Consider the following 16,504-nt stretch of genomic DNA (forward strand, 5'->3'; position numbering starts at 1 on the left):
AGGGAAATACTATGCATGGTTCGGGTTTAAGAGACCTTTAGAGATCATCTAGTTCCAGCCCCTCTCCCATGACCTATTCCACAAAATCGGGCTGCTCAAAGACCTGTCCAACACTTTCAGGCATGGGGATCCACACTCATAGTAAAGAATGTCTTCCTCACACCCAGTTTAATCTGTCCTCTTGCAGTTTAAAAGCTCTGCTCCTTGTCCTGTTTGCTGCAGGCTCTGGTAAAAGTCTATCTCCAATTTTCTCCTGATCCTCTTTTATATATTGATTTAGTCCTTCGAAGTTTTCAATTCATTCCAGTTACTGAACTCAGCTCTCCCATGTTTTTGCTAGCTCTATCCAATTATGTAGAAAAGGAGGACTCTTAAACTACCTTTACAAACCAAAGTCCCAGTAACACTGAGCTAACCTAAATTCTGGGTTATAAAGGCTGTGTTTGATTTCTGATGTGAAAGAAGCACTGACAAAAAGGTGATTCCTTAGAGTAGCTCTTTTGTATTCAGTTTTGGTTTCCTTCTGTAATTAATGCAGTTTGATCTTTTCACTTACATTGAACTGTTTATTTTGAGATACAAACCCTCAATCTTCCTCAGCATCATGTAAGGATTGTATGTGTTTCTGCATGGGCTGACATGCTAACCAAAGAGTGGAAGGGAAGTTAATAGTTCTTAAGAGGTAAATTATAATGTTATTCTATTCTGGTAATAAGTATAAGACTAAAATAACTAGTGTAACACTAAGTCCTTTGCTAGAAAGATGAAGACTGTGCAGGATGCCCTGTGCATTTACTATGTGCTTGTTATCCCTATTACAAAGCACCAGTGACACTGCAACTGCTGTCCCATCAGTTCAACATTAGATTCCCTTATTCTGCTTGTCCTGCTCTGCCATTCTTGTTTCTGCTGCTGTGTGCATCTGTGCTGAGGCTGTTCAAGTCCTTTCACTGTCCCAATTCAATCCCCTATTAAAGCTGATCTGGAGAAGAAAGTGTAGGCATAGAGAGACCTTGAGAGTTTAAAAGACTCTGCCTAGTGCTGGACCTTAGTTAAACCCCTCACAATCATCCCAGCATGTTTGCCTATATAAAGCATAGTCATTTCCAGATTGTCTGTTATCTGCACCACACAGAATGTCAAGGTGAAGTCAGAAGTGCATGTTTTGTGATAAAAATGACAGTGATAGAATGATAAGAGTTTTCTGATGCATATAGCATTAAAGAAGATGCACTCTGCCAGTTACACTCCTGGCACATGAGAATAAATATCAATCAGACTTAAAATTAACTACTAATTACCATCAGAAACTACTAGGCTTCTGCAGTTATAATCCATGAGTATTTATAGCTCAGGGCTCTAGTATTAGACTTTTTTCTACTGACTGCCACTCAAGAAGCCTAATCTTACATCACAGGACAGATTGAGAAAAATAATCTCAAACTCATGACAACATTATGTTTAGCTGCACAAGGCCACCATGACTTTGTTTTGGAGGATGCTCTATATCCTGGGATTAGGACCATTTTTTGTTTATTTTAGGGAACATATACTGTGTATTATTGCAGTGAAGATGTACTCAGTGTGCACAGCATACAGAGGCGTGTGAAATAAAATGTCTTCATACACACACAGGCAATATGTCATCCTGCTTTAATTTAAATGGAAACCATACAGTTTTATGATTGAGCAATGGCCAGTTGCTGTAAGTCTCTCTTAAAACCCCCCTAAACAATGACTCAGTTTTATTTTTTGTTTTGTTTTGATATTAATTATTCTTTCTTTTTTTTATGTAGCTTAGCAAAGATGTATTATTTTATAAATATGACTTACTAGAAAATGACTATGTGTTCTCCAGTGCAAGTGTTGGTGTTCTCAGAATAAACAACCAGATATTGTGCAATTACTAGAACATACTGTTTTTTTTGTGTTGTAGTTTTTGCTTTTAAGGTGGAACTGATGCATTCACTAAGAATGTATTTGGAAATTGTTTGTAGCCTTAGTTACTCAGGGTCAAGAAAGTGTGGTCTAATGGGAAAGACAATGGTCTAACACACAGGGTGCTTGTGGTTCTGGATGTATTCCTGCCCTGTGCCTCAGTTTCCCACCAGTGAAATGGTCACAGTCTTATAATTGACTTCTTTCTATAGTGCTTTGAGTTCAAGAGAAGCAGAAGGGTGTTAGTACTTCTACAAATGTTGTTGCTTAAGAAAAATTCCTCTTCTAAAGAGATTGTCAGGACTGTGGGCTGGTAACCAAGGCAGGAGCAGAGCAGGAGATGCAGCCCCAGCTAAGTACCCAGCCAGTGTCTGAAGCAGTGACAGGCTATCCCAGAGGTGTTCCAGGCAGTGCAAAGCTGCAGAATTCAGAACAACTGGAATGGTAAAGTTTATATGCAAAATGCAGAAAAAAAAATTATTAAAAAACTTGGGAGATTAACACAACTTCTCTTTTTATACATCCTAATAGTAAAACTCAAAAGGTTATGTGGATAATATATTTAGTGCTTCACTGCACACTGAATTATATTCACTTGATGTTACATTTTAGAATTAAGTAAACTCATTCTGAAAGTAGGTAAGAATTTTAGAAAGCATTGTGAAGTATTAAAATGCATCACTAAGAAGAAAATTGCAAATGTGGTCTTCATTAACACTAATTTTAAAATAAAATATAGCACCTAAAAATTTCTTTCAAGTGCTTCAACATTTAAGGGGGTAGAAAAAAGGGTATTTTGTTTTCACATTTTCATATTTGTTCTCATGTCTTTATTCAAGAGCAATATTTTACCATCAGTCTTCTGGCAAAGAAAAGCACATCTGTTCCCCCCTCCTTCCTTTGGGTGAAAGGGGTAGTGGAGCTAGTTTTCTGTACTATAAATCTGCCCATTCCCAAAGATGACAGATTGCTGTTTCCTGTGTTTTCTATTCAGTTTCAGAGCTCCTGAGCTTGTGTCATTCTTGCCAATCACAAAATCAACAGGTTAGTGTTCAGGGATTAGAGCTTCATCCCTCTCACAGTATAGTTTATAAATATACCTACCTGTGCCCCAACACGTGACAAACTCCATGTGTCTGTATTCACGACTCTCCTGGCACCAGGGCACAGTATTCTAAGGTGTTTTCAGAGAGCTGTTTAGAATAGGAAAACAGTGAAGTCTTTGTCAAAAAGTCTTGTGAGGAGAAGGTGAAGAGACAGATTGAAATGGTAATCTGAGTGATAATTTTCCTGGGGTAGGATCATTTGGTGTAGCTGGGGGGTTTTCTGCTCACTGGTTCCATAGCAGCCTGTTGGATGGACTGCTAGGGACCCTGCTATCAGCTCTGCTTGCCCCATCACTGCTCTTTTCTGTCCATTATCCTGGAACAGTTCTGTTCAGGAGCATATTCTAGCAGAAGCTTGTTCCACCTGAAAAGCCCTCACCAGTTCACCTTTTTAGAAATGAATGTCTACAAGAATGCACAAATGTCATACTGAAATAGGCAAAGTGACTCCCAGCCACAGGGGTTACAAGATACATGACATTACCTTTTGTTAACAGATGTCATAGACATGATTTCTGCTTGTAGCGAATACTTGCAATGGACTGTTCTGAGAAAATATGAGGTAAATTTACAGAGGAGACCATCCAGGGACTGCTAGGGACTTCTGCAAAAATGGGTGGGCCTTCTCTCTGCTGTCAATACCAACAGCTGTCCTCTCACTACTCCAGCCCAGGATTAACAGTGCCTTCCTCAAGTCCAGTGTGGAAGTGGATTAGGCTAAACAGCCAAAAGGCACTCCTAGTGCAGAATAGGAGTGTCCACACACTGAGTTAGTGCCAAGTAGTTAATGCATTCTGTATTCACACCCTCACTTATTTTGCAACAACTTCCCTGTGTAGGCAAGCCCTACACGTTCATGTCATTTGATGGTTAGCATTGCATCAGTGACATTCCAGATTCTGACCACAATGTTAGTAATGGAAAGTGGTTCATCTTCTAATGAAATGGTAGGCTTTTTTTTTTTTTTTCTGGTTGCATCTTTTGCAACTTTTTCTTTCATGTGCCTGGAGTGAATTTCTTCATTTTTTAAATGTGTGTGATATTCTTCTCATCTCTGATACATGAAATTATGCTCTCTAAGCATGGCAGTTGCCTTTATACATTATACTGCATGAAACAGTGATTACTCAGCCTTTTTGCTTCTGAAAAGCATGAGAAAGCCCAAGTAATAAAAATTATTCTAGTAGCTTGTGTCTAATATATTTTTTCCTCATAAGATATTCCAGTTTTCATGTTTTGCTCATACTGTGGCATCCTTAATACTTTTGTTCCATTGTCACATGTCTGGCATGCATTCATGTAGACCTAGAGTTTCCTGGTCATTTAAGCAGTCTGTTTATCAGTTTGGTTTATTTTCAGCAAGTCTGTGGTACTTAACCTGCTTCTTAAGTTTACATGTCATTGTGGGTGATGGTAGTTAAGATGGAAAAAATATGACCACCTTAGGTTTTCCAGAAACAGTAGCTCCTCCGAGCTTACTGATGAGCCTTCATGACATCTTTTTAGGTAATCTTCATCTCCCCCAGAAGCTGCTTCAGATCGAGTCCAAGCAGCAGCAATGAGGAAACTGCAGTTTAAAATGTCATCGGAGGAATCTGAAGTGTGGATTTCTCATTATTTTTTGCAAATACAGAAAGAGCAAGAAAGCTTCTTCTCTGTTTGCTTACCAAATTGTTTGAGTTGTGTGGTTTATAATCAAAGATATCCTTTCTGTTCTACAGACACAGTTCCCACTGAAATTCAGTAGGAACAGTCTGAATTTCCCAAAATCTAAAGGCAAAGTTGGTCTCTTCTCACTTTGATTAATGTGTGAGCTGGAGGTTTCACAGGGTTTTCTGGAGTTCTTGTTGCTTTTTCTTTCCCTAGGATTTGTAGTCACTTTTTATTATTAATATATAAGACAGCAAATTGTATCTAGCTGCAAGTGTCTTTCAATCTCCTTCATTTACATTATTTCTGTAAGAGTTGTCCAATAACATTTCCATCAAATCACAGTTTCTCTTAATTTAAAGGCCATTCTGGAAAACTGGCATCAAGCAGCTTTAATCAGTATTGAATGGGTAAAATGGGAACAGTATTTCCATTTAGAATAGTGTATTTAGTCCCTGTAGCTTAGTGGGACAAAATACTGTAAAATATACAAGTGCTGTGAATTTGATGGCATTAAAGGAATTTTTAGAGGATTGATGTTAAGTGCAAGACATGACCCTTTCCTTCCTCACTATTATATAAAGGAACTAAAAGTTTGCTAATACATTAGTCTAATTTGTATTTCACACTCCAGGAAAATAAGAATGGCTTATATTTACAGGATTTTATTTTGGATTGACCAAATGCCCCTCTATGTGCTTTTTACACAAGTATCTGGCAAACAGGGCACATACAAAGCACTTGGCAGTAAATGACTAGCAAGTTGCTTGGCCTGGGCAGGAGCAAGTAAATTTGCAATTGCAATCTAGAGCAACATGTTAGAGGCCACCTTCCTTAGATCAACTTTGTATTGCAACACCAGCAAGTAATCAAATTGTAATGTACTTTAATGCAAAGCCTAGTTTGGCTCGGTTGGCAAATTAAACTATCGCATGCCTCTGGCAAAAAGCACAAAGCCTTTGAACTGTTTGACTGCAGCTGTAGCTTGCACACCTTATTTTCCCTCTTAAAAATCAAATTAAACTGTAACCTGCAGCCTCTGCAGTAATTTTCAGGGAAAATTAAACTGTTGCTAACCTTTCTAGCAAAGATAACTGTCTCTAATCAAGCTGAAAGGTCCAGGACAAAATTCCCCTCTCCAAGTTTAGACAAATTAATTGAAGGAAAACTCCCGGGCTTATTAAGGATGAAGATACTACCTCTGACTCAGGAAGTCCTTGGCCACAAATTGCTAGAGACTGGGAGAATTTGCCAGGAAGGTGTTACTCTCTGCTTCCCCTCTTCTTTCACTCCTACAGCATTTACTGCAGATCCATCCCTAGGGAAGGACACGGACAGTTATTTTGGACTTCTCTGGGCTGAAGGCTAACTCAAATTCAGAGCAGTGATGGGCATGCTGAGCCACTTCCAAGCATTACCTGGTGTTCTCAGCACTGTCAGGTCCTTCCTTTAGACTTGGCCCTGGCCTTTCCTCACCCCAGATGCCTTCTGACTCCTAGAGCAAAACTCCTGGATGTGACAAAGTCCTTCACCTCCCCCACCTTTCATTATTTTCTGTGCCCTGCTGGCAGGAACACTTGGCATCTGACTTGTCCTCATAACATTCATGTTTTTCTTGGAGCTCTGAGATAGGATTTTTCCCAGCCTGGATGAGTTGCTGTTATTTCTATGGAGTCAGCACTACAATAGACAGACCCTCTTGGGAGCCAAGACCTTGTCTGTCTGGTGGCTCAAGCTTACAAAGACTCAATCCCACATGCTTAACGTTACCCTTTGATTCTCAGGATTAGTGTCTGACTGTGGCAGGTGAGAAGGCAGAACAGCCCAGCACAAAAGGAAAGAAATCAATTGAGTTTACATTGCAACACGTATTCACTGAGAACCAGGTTAGAGAATCAGAAATTGGGGAGAGGGCATTGCTGACACTGGGAGCAGTGAGCAGACAGCAGTTTCTTGGTCATAGAAATAACAATGACAGTTGAGAGGATTTTCCTCTCCTGTTTTTTTAACATGGATATTATCTATGCTTAGTATAATTCACAATCCAGCAGTTAATGTCTCTGCACTATGGTTTTCCTATTTTTAAAAGTAGGCTTAAAGGTTCTGAGTATTTCTCAGCAGAGTCAGTAAAAGAGCAAAGGCATGTTAGTCACAATATTATCAAGAGATGGAAGTGATAGAGATATAAATTCATACCAGTTTTTAATTAAAATTGAATAAGTAAAAAAAAGTTGGCAGTTGCAAAATTCATTATGATATGTTACCAAAAATAGATACCTTCATAAGAATGCAGTTTTATTACAACAGCTGTAAACATCATTGCTGAGATAGTGAGATAGAAAATGTGTTACTAATACTCATAACATGTTTCAGTTGGCTGGAATGGAAAACTAGAAACTGTTAAGGCACTTAATATGTGATCTCTCAGACTACCAAAATAGATGTATGCACTTCTGTTACTTAAGGCTACATGTGAATTTTGGGAACAATAACTTAGTGTTTTCTGCGTCTGGTTTTAATTTGCAAGGAAAAGTCGATTTTATAAAAATATAACCTGACTTAGCTGAAATATGTATGATCCAGTATTTTTATTTCTTTCCGTAGAATAGTCAGACTTGCAATTTAGATGCTTGAAATTTTCATACATTTCATTTGGTTAAAAAAAAAAAAAATCCCTTGACCTTAATGAAAACATCTTCCAATATGAGGCTACAGCTATAGATCTACAGTTTAGAGCATCTTTCTCACCAGTTTAGGATGTGTGTTTGTCTTGTGTAATGTCTGCAAAATTTACTGTCACTGAAAAAAAGTGATTTTCCTTTCTTCTCCTGTAATGTAGAACATCAAGCAATAACAAAAAATCTGTGGGTGGCTTATCTGATTTATGATAATTTGCTATTGACATGCTTGAGGTATTACTTGCATCATCCCAGTCTTGCATATTTGTTTTTAAAAATATTAGCTGCTTATGAAAAGGAAATACTATAAATAATGATTCATTTGGACTGTGATCACCTCTTGAAGCCAGGGCCCCACTCTGATAGGCTGTATACAAAATCTTTGCAAATGAAGTGCAACCTGAAGTGTTTAAGATAAGATTGCAGCAAGAAGACAGTTTGAATCCAAGATTAATATACCCCACCTACAAGGATTAGGTCTCAAGTAATGAAATTTCAACCATTAAACATGGGGCATCTGAATCACCTCCGAAACCAGTATGGGAAGAAGTTACCCCAGCCTGGGATTTAACTCACATAATTTAGAGACCTGAGGCCTTCAGGGGAGGCTCAAGCACCAGTACCCCAACTGGAGCTCTTATCTTTGAACTTGGATGCTTCACTATAGTCTCCTAAATTCTTGTGTGTGTACCTAGGTGAACATACACAGAAGTGATGAGGGAAGTGGTGACTCTTCAGCGAAGTCAGGAGGTGAATGCTCTTCCAGAAAAAGCCACTTGCATGCTTATCTTATAGTGTTGGGTTTTAGAAATAAAATCACAGGCACAAGTCCCATATTTTAAAAATTCACCCACCTTCCTTGGTACCTACTTATTGATTTTTTTTTAAATTATGTTTTGTAAACAATTCCCTGTCCTAGATCTTGCTATTACTGATGCTTTTTAATGCCACTGACTGATGTGATGCCCTGGTACATTGGAATTGCCAAATTCATGGGTTGAAACAAAGTACAACATAGAAAAATGTGATATTTTCCACAGGAAAGATTAGAGCTGCAGTATGTCAAAATTTGCAGCTACATGAATTTAAGGACAGTCTGAATCTCTTGTTCTTTGTTAGCATTCCTTGTAGGAAAAAAAAAAATCATTATGATATTGAAGTAAAACAGTCCATGTCAAAGCTGCCACCTGGCAATAACTCCAATATTGCTTAGCCTTGCTGTTTTAGTGGGATTTCACCCATAGCTTGGTATTTCAAAAGCTTCATTTATAAAACCCCCTTTTTCCCTGCAAAAGTTGTACTTTCTTCAAATACTATGTACTTATGATAAATAAACCATATATATGAGCAATTTAAGAATAATAAATATGTCACAGAGTTTTTTTCTGAAAATTGGTGGCTAACACGAGTGCATTTCTGGTGTCCATACCATAGCAGTTTTAGTTTTATAGTTAAATTGTGCCTGCTTTTTCCTTCTGATTTGCAAGTGTTTGCCTTTGTTAGGTGGTCAGTATCTGATGAAGATATTTTAATATTCTTGGAGATTAAAGCCTTGAAATTATGATTGACATTTTGGGCTCCTTTTCCCCCAGAATCCACACCCTGTTTATTGCATGAGACCTTAGTAGCGGACACAGAAATATCCTTGATGAATCCCTGAGTATTCCCATGGTATTCACAGGAGTGGAATCATAAGATAGTTTGGGTTGGAATGGACCTGAAAGGTCATCTAGTTCCAACCCCAATACCTGGGGTTGGAGCACCTGGGTCAGAAACATTCCTAAATGCTTGGAATATTGAAATGGAAACGAAGGCAAGCTCTGTTAGGGAGGAAGGTCTGGAAATAGGCCTGGCATACTAAAAGGTGCTGTGGTGGAGCAATGGCTGCAACATCAATGCCAAGAATCCCCCAGCCAGAGCTGCTGGCTCACAGGGCAGCGAGCTCAGCCTAGGCTGGGTGTGAGAGGTTTTGGTTGCTCCATGGTGATGTCTGCTGGTATCATCCGGAAGGTGATGGTATCACACAGGCATGCAGTACTGACCAGAAGTTAGGAAACACTGGTCCTTAATAGATGTGGAAGACTGAATACCAGGGAGGCAAAGATTGGCTGATAGTGTGCAACAGCAGCACAGGGAACTCCAGCTGAGACACTGCAGAAGGGAAATCATGAAGTAATTCTAAACTCTCTGTGTTCACTTGTGCTTCTCACTCCTCCCTTGGAGTGCAGCTCGTGCAGCTAGAAAGAAAAATGATCTCTTTGCTTGGGACACCTTGAGGACTGTACCCTAAGGCCCTTCTCTGCCTCTGCAAAGGCATTGCAGAAGTACCCCAAAGGAATGGAAAGCTATGGCAGGTGTTAAGTTTGCTGTTACTAACAGATAAGATTCAAAGATAAACAAATGCATTCAACTAAAAGCCTAGATTTGCCATAACAGACGAGAGCTAGAAGATAAAACAACATATATGCAATTCATGAAGTCTGTACTTAGCTCTCTCTCTCTCCCTAAATATATATAAATATACACATATTTGTCTCTTCTTTAACTGCTTCCATGTCTCAGCTTTTGACTTTGGCTAACTTCTGCATGGAACATTAGTTGGTATGCCCCTGAGTGTACAAAGTTGCTTATACCTTACTTTCTTCTTCTGGTAAAGGTGGGGACCTGCAGCTCCTCCAGCTCTAGATTGTTTTATTCTCATTTGTCTGCCCTTCATTCCCTGGCATTGAGCCACTGGGTGTTTTCTGGGAATTGTCGGAAATTTCGTTCTGCCCCTTCTCTTTAAGATCACTTCAGTAACATTTCTGTTGTCCGTGACACTTTCTGGCTTTTATTTTTCACTAATTATAGCCTTATCAAAATACAACAGGATCACTTTATAAATGATGCATTATGATAAGTAGTACAAATTCCTTTTAAAGTGTGTACAGTATGTACAGGCTATACAGCAAGCCCATTTATGACACTCAAACACAAACTATTGAGGGTAGGACTGCCAGATCCATTCCACCTCATCTTTTGTTTGTTTCTGGGGACTCATCTGTGTGTAACTGGGTTTTGGTGAACTTGAACAGTGAATACCAAAGGTTTTGCATATCTTCAGGCCAGTCTGCTCTCCTTCCCAGCCTTTCTTTCTGGCATTGCCTGTAAATAGCCACACACACACACACACACAAACATATGCAAAGTGGTTATAATATAAAAATCCACATTTTCTAAAATACATTCTTGTACAGTATTTTTTGCAGTGTCTTGTTCATGGAGTGGTGCAGAAACAAACTGTGGCATTTTAGAAATCACTGTGAGATAGTGCTTGGCAAATGTTGGTTTTTATTAGCTTATTTTAAGTATTGACAGTCTACATTAAATAACGAACAATTTTTTTCTCTTTTTCCCATTCTACTTTCTCATAAATCAGATCATGGTACTGACACCATTGAACAAATTGATGAAGATATAGCCGTGACTCGAAGTCAGATGAACTTTATTTGTCCCATTACACAGGTATGTATCACTGCTACAGTAATTGACAGGGAAATAGTTATTTCATATTCTTCACTGGTTTGTTTATTACAAATCTGCAGTACCTGTTAAACAACATTACATTTAACAACAAAATAGTATAAATTTTAAGCATTTTCAGAAAAGAGCAATACTGCTTGGGAAGAAAACCCATGTAAGTAGGAATGTAGTTTACCAAGCAGGATCTCATCCCATAATTTGACTGGAATGCCATGTCTGAGTGGCAAACACACTTCCTGCTGTTTCACATAAAATCTCAGCAGAAGCATTTTCATGGGCATTATCGGTTGCTTTAAATCAATCCCTCCTGATTACAGGTGACAATGAAGAGGCCAGTGCGGAACAAAGTCTGTGGACATATTTATGAAGAAGATGCCATCCTAGAAATGATCCAGACTCAAAAGCAGAAAAAGAAGAAAGTCCGGTAATCTAAAAAGAATGTGTGGAAAAGCTATTTGCTTTGCTGTGCAAGTGGAATTCTACTCCACTTGCTCTAGGAAATGTATTTGGATTGGAAAGGCTGCAGGAAGTAAAGCTTCAGCACCTGCCCAAGTCACAGCCTCCTCATTAGCACTAGACATGTGAAGGTGCTTTTCTTTTTAATGAAAACAATATGTAAGGAAATATTCAGGAACTACAGCTACAGCTGCAAGTTACAGCCACTTGTAGCTGCACAACAGAAGTAAAGAGATTTCTACAGCCATGACCAACTGAGAGACTTCAGTTTCCTAAAATTTAGTTGCTGATTTGTTCCCACTGCTTATGTAGCAAGCCTTGAAGTAAATGAAAAAAAATTTTCTCCGTGCACCTTCTTATGCAGTTATATTCCGATACAGCTCAGAAATATTATAATAACTGAGTGTTAAAGTGAGAAATACTAAACCACAACATTTTAGGTAGGACAGAATTTAAGAACGAGATCAGATAGTGCAGTGCAGTTCCTACCATGATGCAGTTAAATAATTCTTTCCTTATATCCCCAAAATAGTCTGTCACTTTTCCACATGGGAAATATTTTTTGAATGACAAGATGTAGCAGATGAATTTTTAAACCTCAAATTCTCCACAATAAATTTGAAAATGATAATGATTTTAAGAAAAAAAAAAAGTAGAAAAAGCAGAGGCTTGAACACTAATGTTTTTTGGAGGAAGTTGAGAGGACATATCATCTCATCACTGATTTCACCTTTGTTTTTACACCATTTATGCTAGACCCTCCTGCTCTGGGGCTGATGACTTCATGGAAATGTACCAGTTGTAGACTTCTTAAACGAAGTGCAGTTTGCTTAGGAAGGTCTGTCAAAGACCAGCAATCTGATTTCCCTGAAGATAATGCCACAGGCAGCTTATTTCCTCCATGTATTGCTCTGACATTTCTGTTATGCTCTACACAGTCCTCCATGAGGGTTACAAAGGTGGAGCTGAAGTTTTTATTCCATGTTTCTCCCCTGCTACAGGAAAGCACTGCTATAAAACCAATCATCCAACCAAGCTGGGATACCCAGCCACTGTCTCAGTGTCAAAACAGCTTGAAGAACTAGATGGAAGTACCTTTCTTGTGTTACAAAATCTAGGGAAAAATCTGGAATGGCTTCAATATACCAAGAAAACTAGCAACATGGATGGACAGAAATTTGGCTGGAAAAATGAACAGGAATTGAGTAATAGCTCTCAAGTTGGAGGAAACTGAATGTTCTGGAGGATAGGGAGAGGCTAAAAACCATGTGCTCAACAGCCCAATGACAAGAATACGTTCTCTTATACTGAATTTAGGATATTTGTAGCTAAATATTTCTCTGTGTTGTTAAATCTATCAGAACAATGTCAATTTAGGAGAAATTGTAGTGGATCAAAAGTTTCAGCTCTGCTGAAAACACATGGGGTCACATGACTGCATTTTATTTTACCTTTTAAGAAATGGAAGACTAGAGAAACTCTGGAGTTACAAAACTCATATCAGCTGTGCAACACCCAGCTTTAAAAGCTACCATATCCCCAAACCAAACTTATTTGTGCAGTCTGAACGCTGGCAGTTCTTAATATTGAGCTTTTAGCTGGCAGCCTTACCATTTTTACAGCAGTTATTCCAGTGCTAGAAAAGTACACACAGAGCAATGCCACGGCTTCACTGTAACTAAATTAAGAAGGACTCCTTGGTTTTCTCTGCCCAGTCTGACCAACCTACTGTAATTTTAAACTTTCTCATGAAAATGCAGTTGCTTTGAAAACTGCTGTGGTGAGAAGACAAGCCAGCTGTTGCAGCAAGTGCCCTGTTTCAGTATCCCAGTGTCCTGGCGTGGCTGCTGGGCTGTGTTCCTGCCAGGGACACTCCAGTGGGAGCAGGTGCCCTGGCAGAGCAGGGCAGGATCCTCACTACTCTGACTCTGGAATCGGAGTTGTTGCTCACTCTGCAGACACAGAGTGGCTGTTTCCTCACAAGTACTTCCCAGTTTGAATCCCCAGGATGCCTTCAGTGCCCTTGGCAGTGCAGTGCCTGCCTGCCAGCCTCAGCTGACGTACACACAGCCCCGTGCTGACAGACTTGTCACACACTCCTTGAGGCAACTCTTACGTCTCTTGGTTTGCTCACTTTTTTCCACTGCCTGGAAGGACATACTAATACTTTATGCTTACAGGAAATGTGGGAAGCTTTCAGAGCACTTGTTATTCATTAATCTGGCAAGCTATTGCTGTATTAAGGTGATAAATGGGAAAACTGAGGCACAGAGCAATTAAATGACTGATCAATGACAAACACAGTAACCTGTGGATGAATCTGGAGTAAAAGTTATGAGTACTGAGTGTAAATAAGTTCAGCACCTCAGACAAAAGTTACTCTAAGAGAGGAATAATTCAGAAGTGCTACTTCTTACTATAGATACCATCTGTGTATGTTTGGGCCCCCACCAAAGGAAAATGACCTTTGGTCCCTGAATATCTTTTACCCTGCTGTCTTTATCTGGCTGTTTCAAGTAGTTGTAAGACATTTTGTACTTGATTATCATCTAGAGGCTGTTAATTTGGCCCCATTTCTCCCTTCTGAGCTTTCACAGCTCATAAAAGTCAGGTTGATTTTTACACCGACTAGATAGTCCTCTGATTCACCAGTCAGTTGTGGCAAGATTCACTCCCTTTTGTTTCCCTAGAAAATCATTTCCCTGCTTATCTGCCAGTGAAGATTATACTTCCCCACTGCAGTTTAGTAAGGTAAGCAGTATCTACCTGCAGTTTTTAGAGGGCTGCAGAGAGAGAAAGCAACACAGAAAGGTGTCCATGCAGTGCAGCTATCATTGCTGATGAAGGCAGCTTGTGTGCTTGAAGCAAGAGAGTGATCCATAGGTGGAAGGTTTCATCTCTCACTGTGCACCTTCTTTCCTTCCTTCAGCTGATGATTCTCACCAGTTGAGATAGATTTATTTTTTGCACATAACGCTGGTGAAGAGGACAAGAGGTAACAAGGAACTGAGAAAAAGAGTGAATCCTCCAGATTAAAAAAAAAATAAAAGCTAGCAGATGTTATGCAAAAGCCTATATCTGACAAATACAATTCTTTCAATTTAATGGAGTCTCTCTTTTCTTTTTAACAGATGCCCTAAAATGGGCTGTAGCCATGTTGATGTAAAAGGATCAGATCTTGTACAAGATGAAATACTTAAAAGAATGATTGACACTCAGAAAAAACAAAGCTGGTCAACACTGGACACGTGAGCTGGATACGCTACTGCCACAAAGAAAATTTGTTATTAGAGGTCTTGTGAGATAAGTTACTGATTCTAAATAGATTGTATAACTGATTGTTATTTGTTAAGTGTTTCATTTATAGGTAAATCATTGTTAAATGTTTCATTTATACTCAAAGTTGAAAGTCTCCACTGTAACTGAAAGCATTTTTTGAACTTAAGAACATAAGGAATTTCAGTTAAACTTGTTTGGGTTTTTTCTACCTTCCTGAATTTCTAAAGGCTTGCATTTTGTAAATAAAGTATGTTTTAAAGCATTTAAACTTCCTTTTCAACGTGCTAGTTTCTTCAGCATATTAGAGATGAAGATCCTGCCAGCATGTAATAATGAGTGCTTTGCTCTGGATTGCAGATAGTTCTGTTACTGTCTCTGTAACTACTGGGAATGGTTGGAGCACAATTTTCAGGGCTTGGGACCATGCCCATGTTTTAACACAAACCTTGGAGATGAACTTCCAGAAAGTGTTGCACACTTACACCTAGTTTGTGGCCACAGAGAACAACCACTCAGCTTTGAGGATTTGTCCTTGTTTTTTATAATTTTGAACTCTCCTGACTTAGGCTTTTCTTTTGGAATTCTGAAGCATTTAATTCAGGCATTTTTTATTTGGGAGTCCCAGAAGGTTTTACCTTAATGTTTTAGGCTGGAAGACTACATTTTTTTACAGAGGTATTCCAGTAACAAAATTTTAGATAGTACAAATATATTGAAACCATATGCCTTGGGTTGAAAAACAGTTAATCTTTTTATATAAGCTTCAGATAGCTATGCTTTGGGGCACAGATCCAGAATAGAACTTAAACTTTGTGACACTGTTTATTGCCTAAATTGATCTGAACACATCAGGCAGATAAAGCATATATATACATGAGTTAGAAATTGCCATAGGTAAAGGAGCTGCCTTGGCAGGCAGATGACAATTATCTCTTGACATTTGTAAGCACAAAATACAGGTTTCTTTGAGCTTTGGGATCCTTAGTGGGTTAGATGGTATTTTCCTATGTAATTTTTCTGAATTTACAATCTAACATTTAATGTACAATTGTAGCTGAGGTACCCATATGCTAAGGTTTTCACTCTGGGTTACTGTTTGCTAACAGCACTCTTTTCATAGACCATTATTAACCCCAATTGCACTTAAGAGCACAAACCACTTCAAGCTGAAAATTGTTATTTTGTAATTGAAGAATATTAATCTGCAAGCTGATTTCATAGCTGAAAAAGAGAACTGAACTATTATTACTTGCACTGGGCTTTTGTGTTCAAAACACTTCATGGGAATTGGCTAGCTGATTTTCATTATGTGGTCTAACCTCTGAGGTCCATCCTTTCCCAAGTGAGTGTGGGTGCTTCTGCCACGGAAGCCCAGCTGAAATAGCTGAAAAGGACTGTGTGGTGGTTGAGCAGTATGCACTTGTTTGTATTTTTATGTGTAAAATCAGGTCCCTTTTAAGATACTTCAGGGCTCAAACCTGCAGTTTTTAGGGTGGGTCACCATTTTTCAGTTAAATACCACAGGGGGAGGATGTTAACAATAGCTTTAAAAAATAAAAACAGGGATGGGGAGGGAATGTCCTTTTTGTTTTATCTTTAAGTTTGTGGTTAAATTTATTCTCTAACCATTTCTAAGCGGAATAGTTAGAAACAGAAACTTGCATTGGTTAAACAAGCTCTGCAGTTTCTGGCAGAGGTGCATTAAGATTGTCCTCTTGGATCTAATTCAATCCCTAGTGATAACCAGCCTCCCAAGTCTTCAGATGCAAAGATGTACATACATTTTCCATGGCCACAAGTGTTGCTCCTCAAATTTAGTTTGTGTAGGTGTCTGGGTTGCTTGAGTGTGTCCTCCAGTAACACATGGCATTACAA

The 16,504-nt window shown here is 38.9% G+C and overlaps 1 protein-coding gene across 2 annotated transcripts in view; it reads left to right on the forward strand.

The window, feature by feature from the left end:
* Positions 1 to 14,891, forward strand: part of NSMCE2 (NSE2 SUMO ligase component of SMC5/6 complex) — a 132,304-nt gene extending 117,413 nt beyond the window's left edge. For both annotated transcript variants that reach the window (XM_085572561.1, XM_021542346.4), the window contains 3 exons: positions 10,791 to 10,876; positions 11,212 to 11,318; positions 14,482 to 14,891. In XM_085572561.1, coding sequence (XP_085428687.1) covers positions 10,791 to 10,876; positions 11,212 to 11,318; positions 14,482 to 14,602 — 314 coding nt within the window. In that variant the 3' untranslated portion in view covers positions 14,603 to 14,891. The remainder of the gene's footprint in view (positions 1 to 10,790; positions 10,877 to 11,211; positions 11,319 to 14,481) is intronic.
* Positions 14,892 to 16,504: the final 1,613 nt, after the last annotated feature.

Source organism: Lonchura striata, chromosome 2 (assembly GCF_050655825.1).
Source record: "Lonchura striata isolate lonStrDom1 chromosome 2, ASM5065582v1, whole genome shotgun sequence".
Taxonomy (NCBI): domain Eukaryota; kingdom Metazoa; phylum Chordata; class Aves; order Passeriformes; family Estrildidae; genus Lonchura; species Lonchura striata.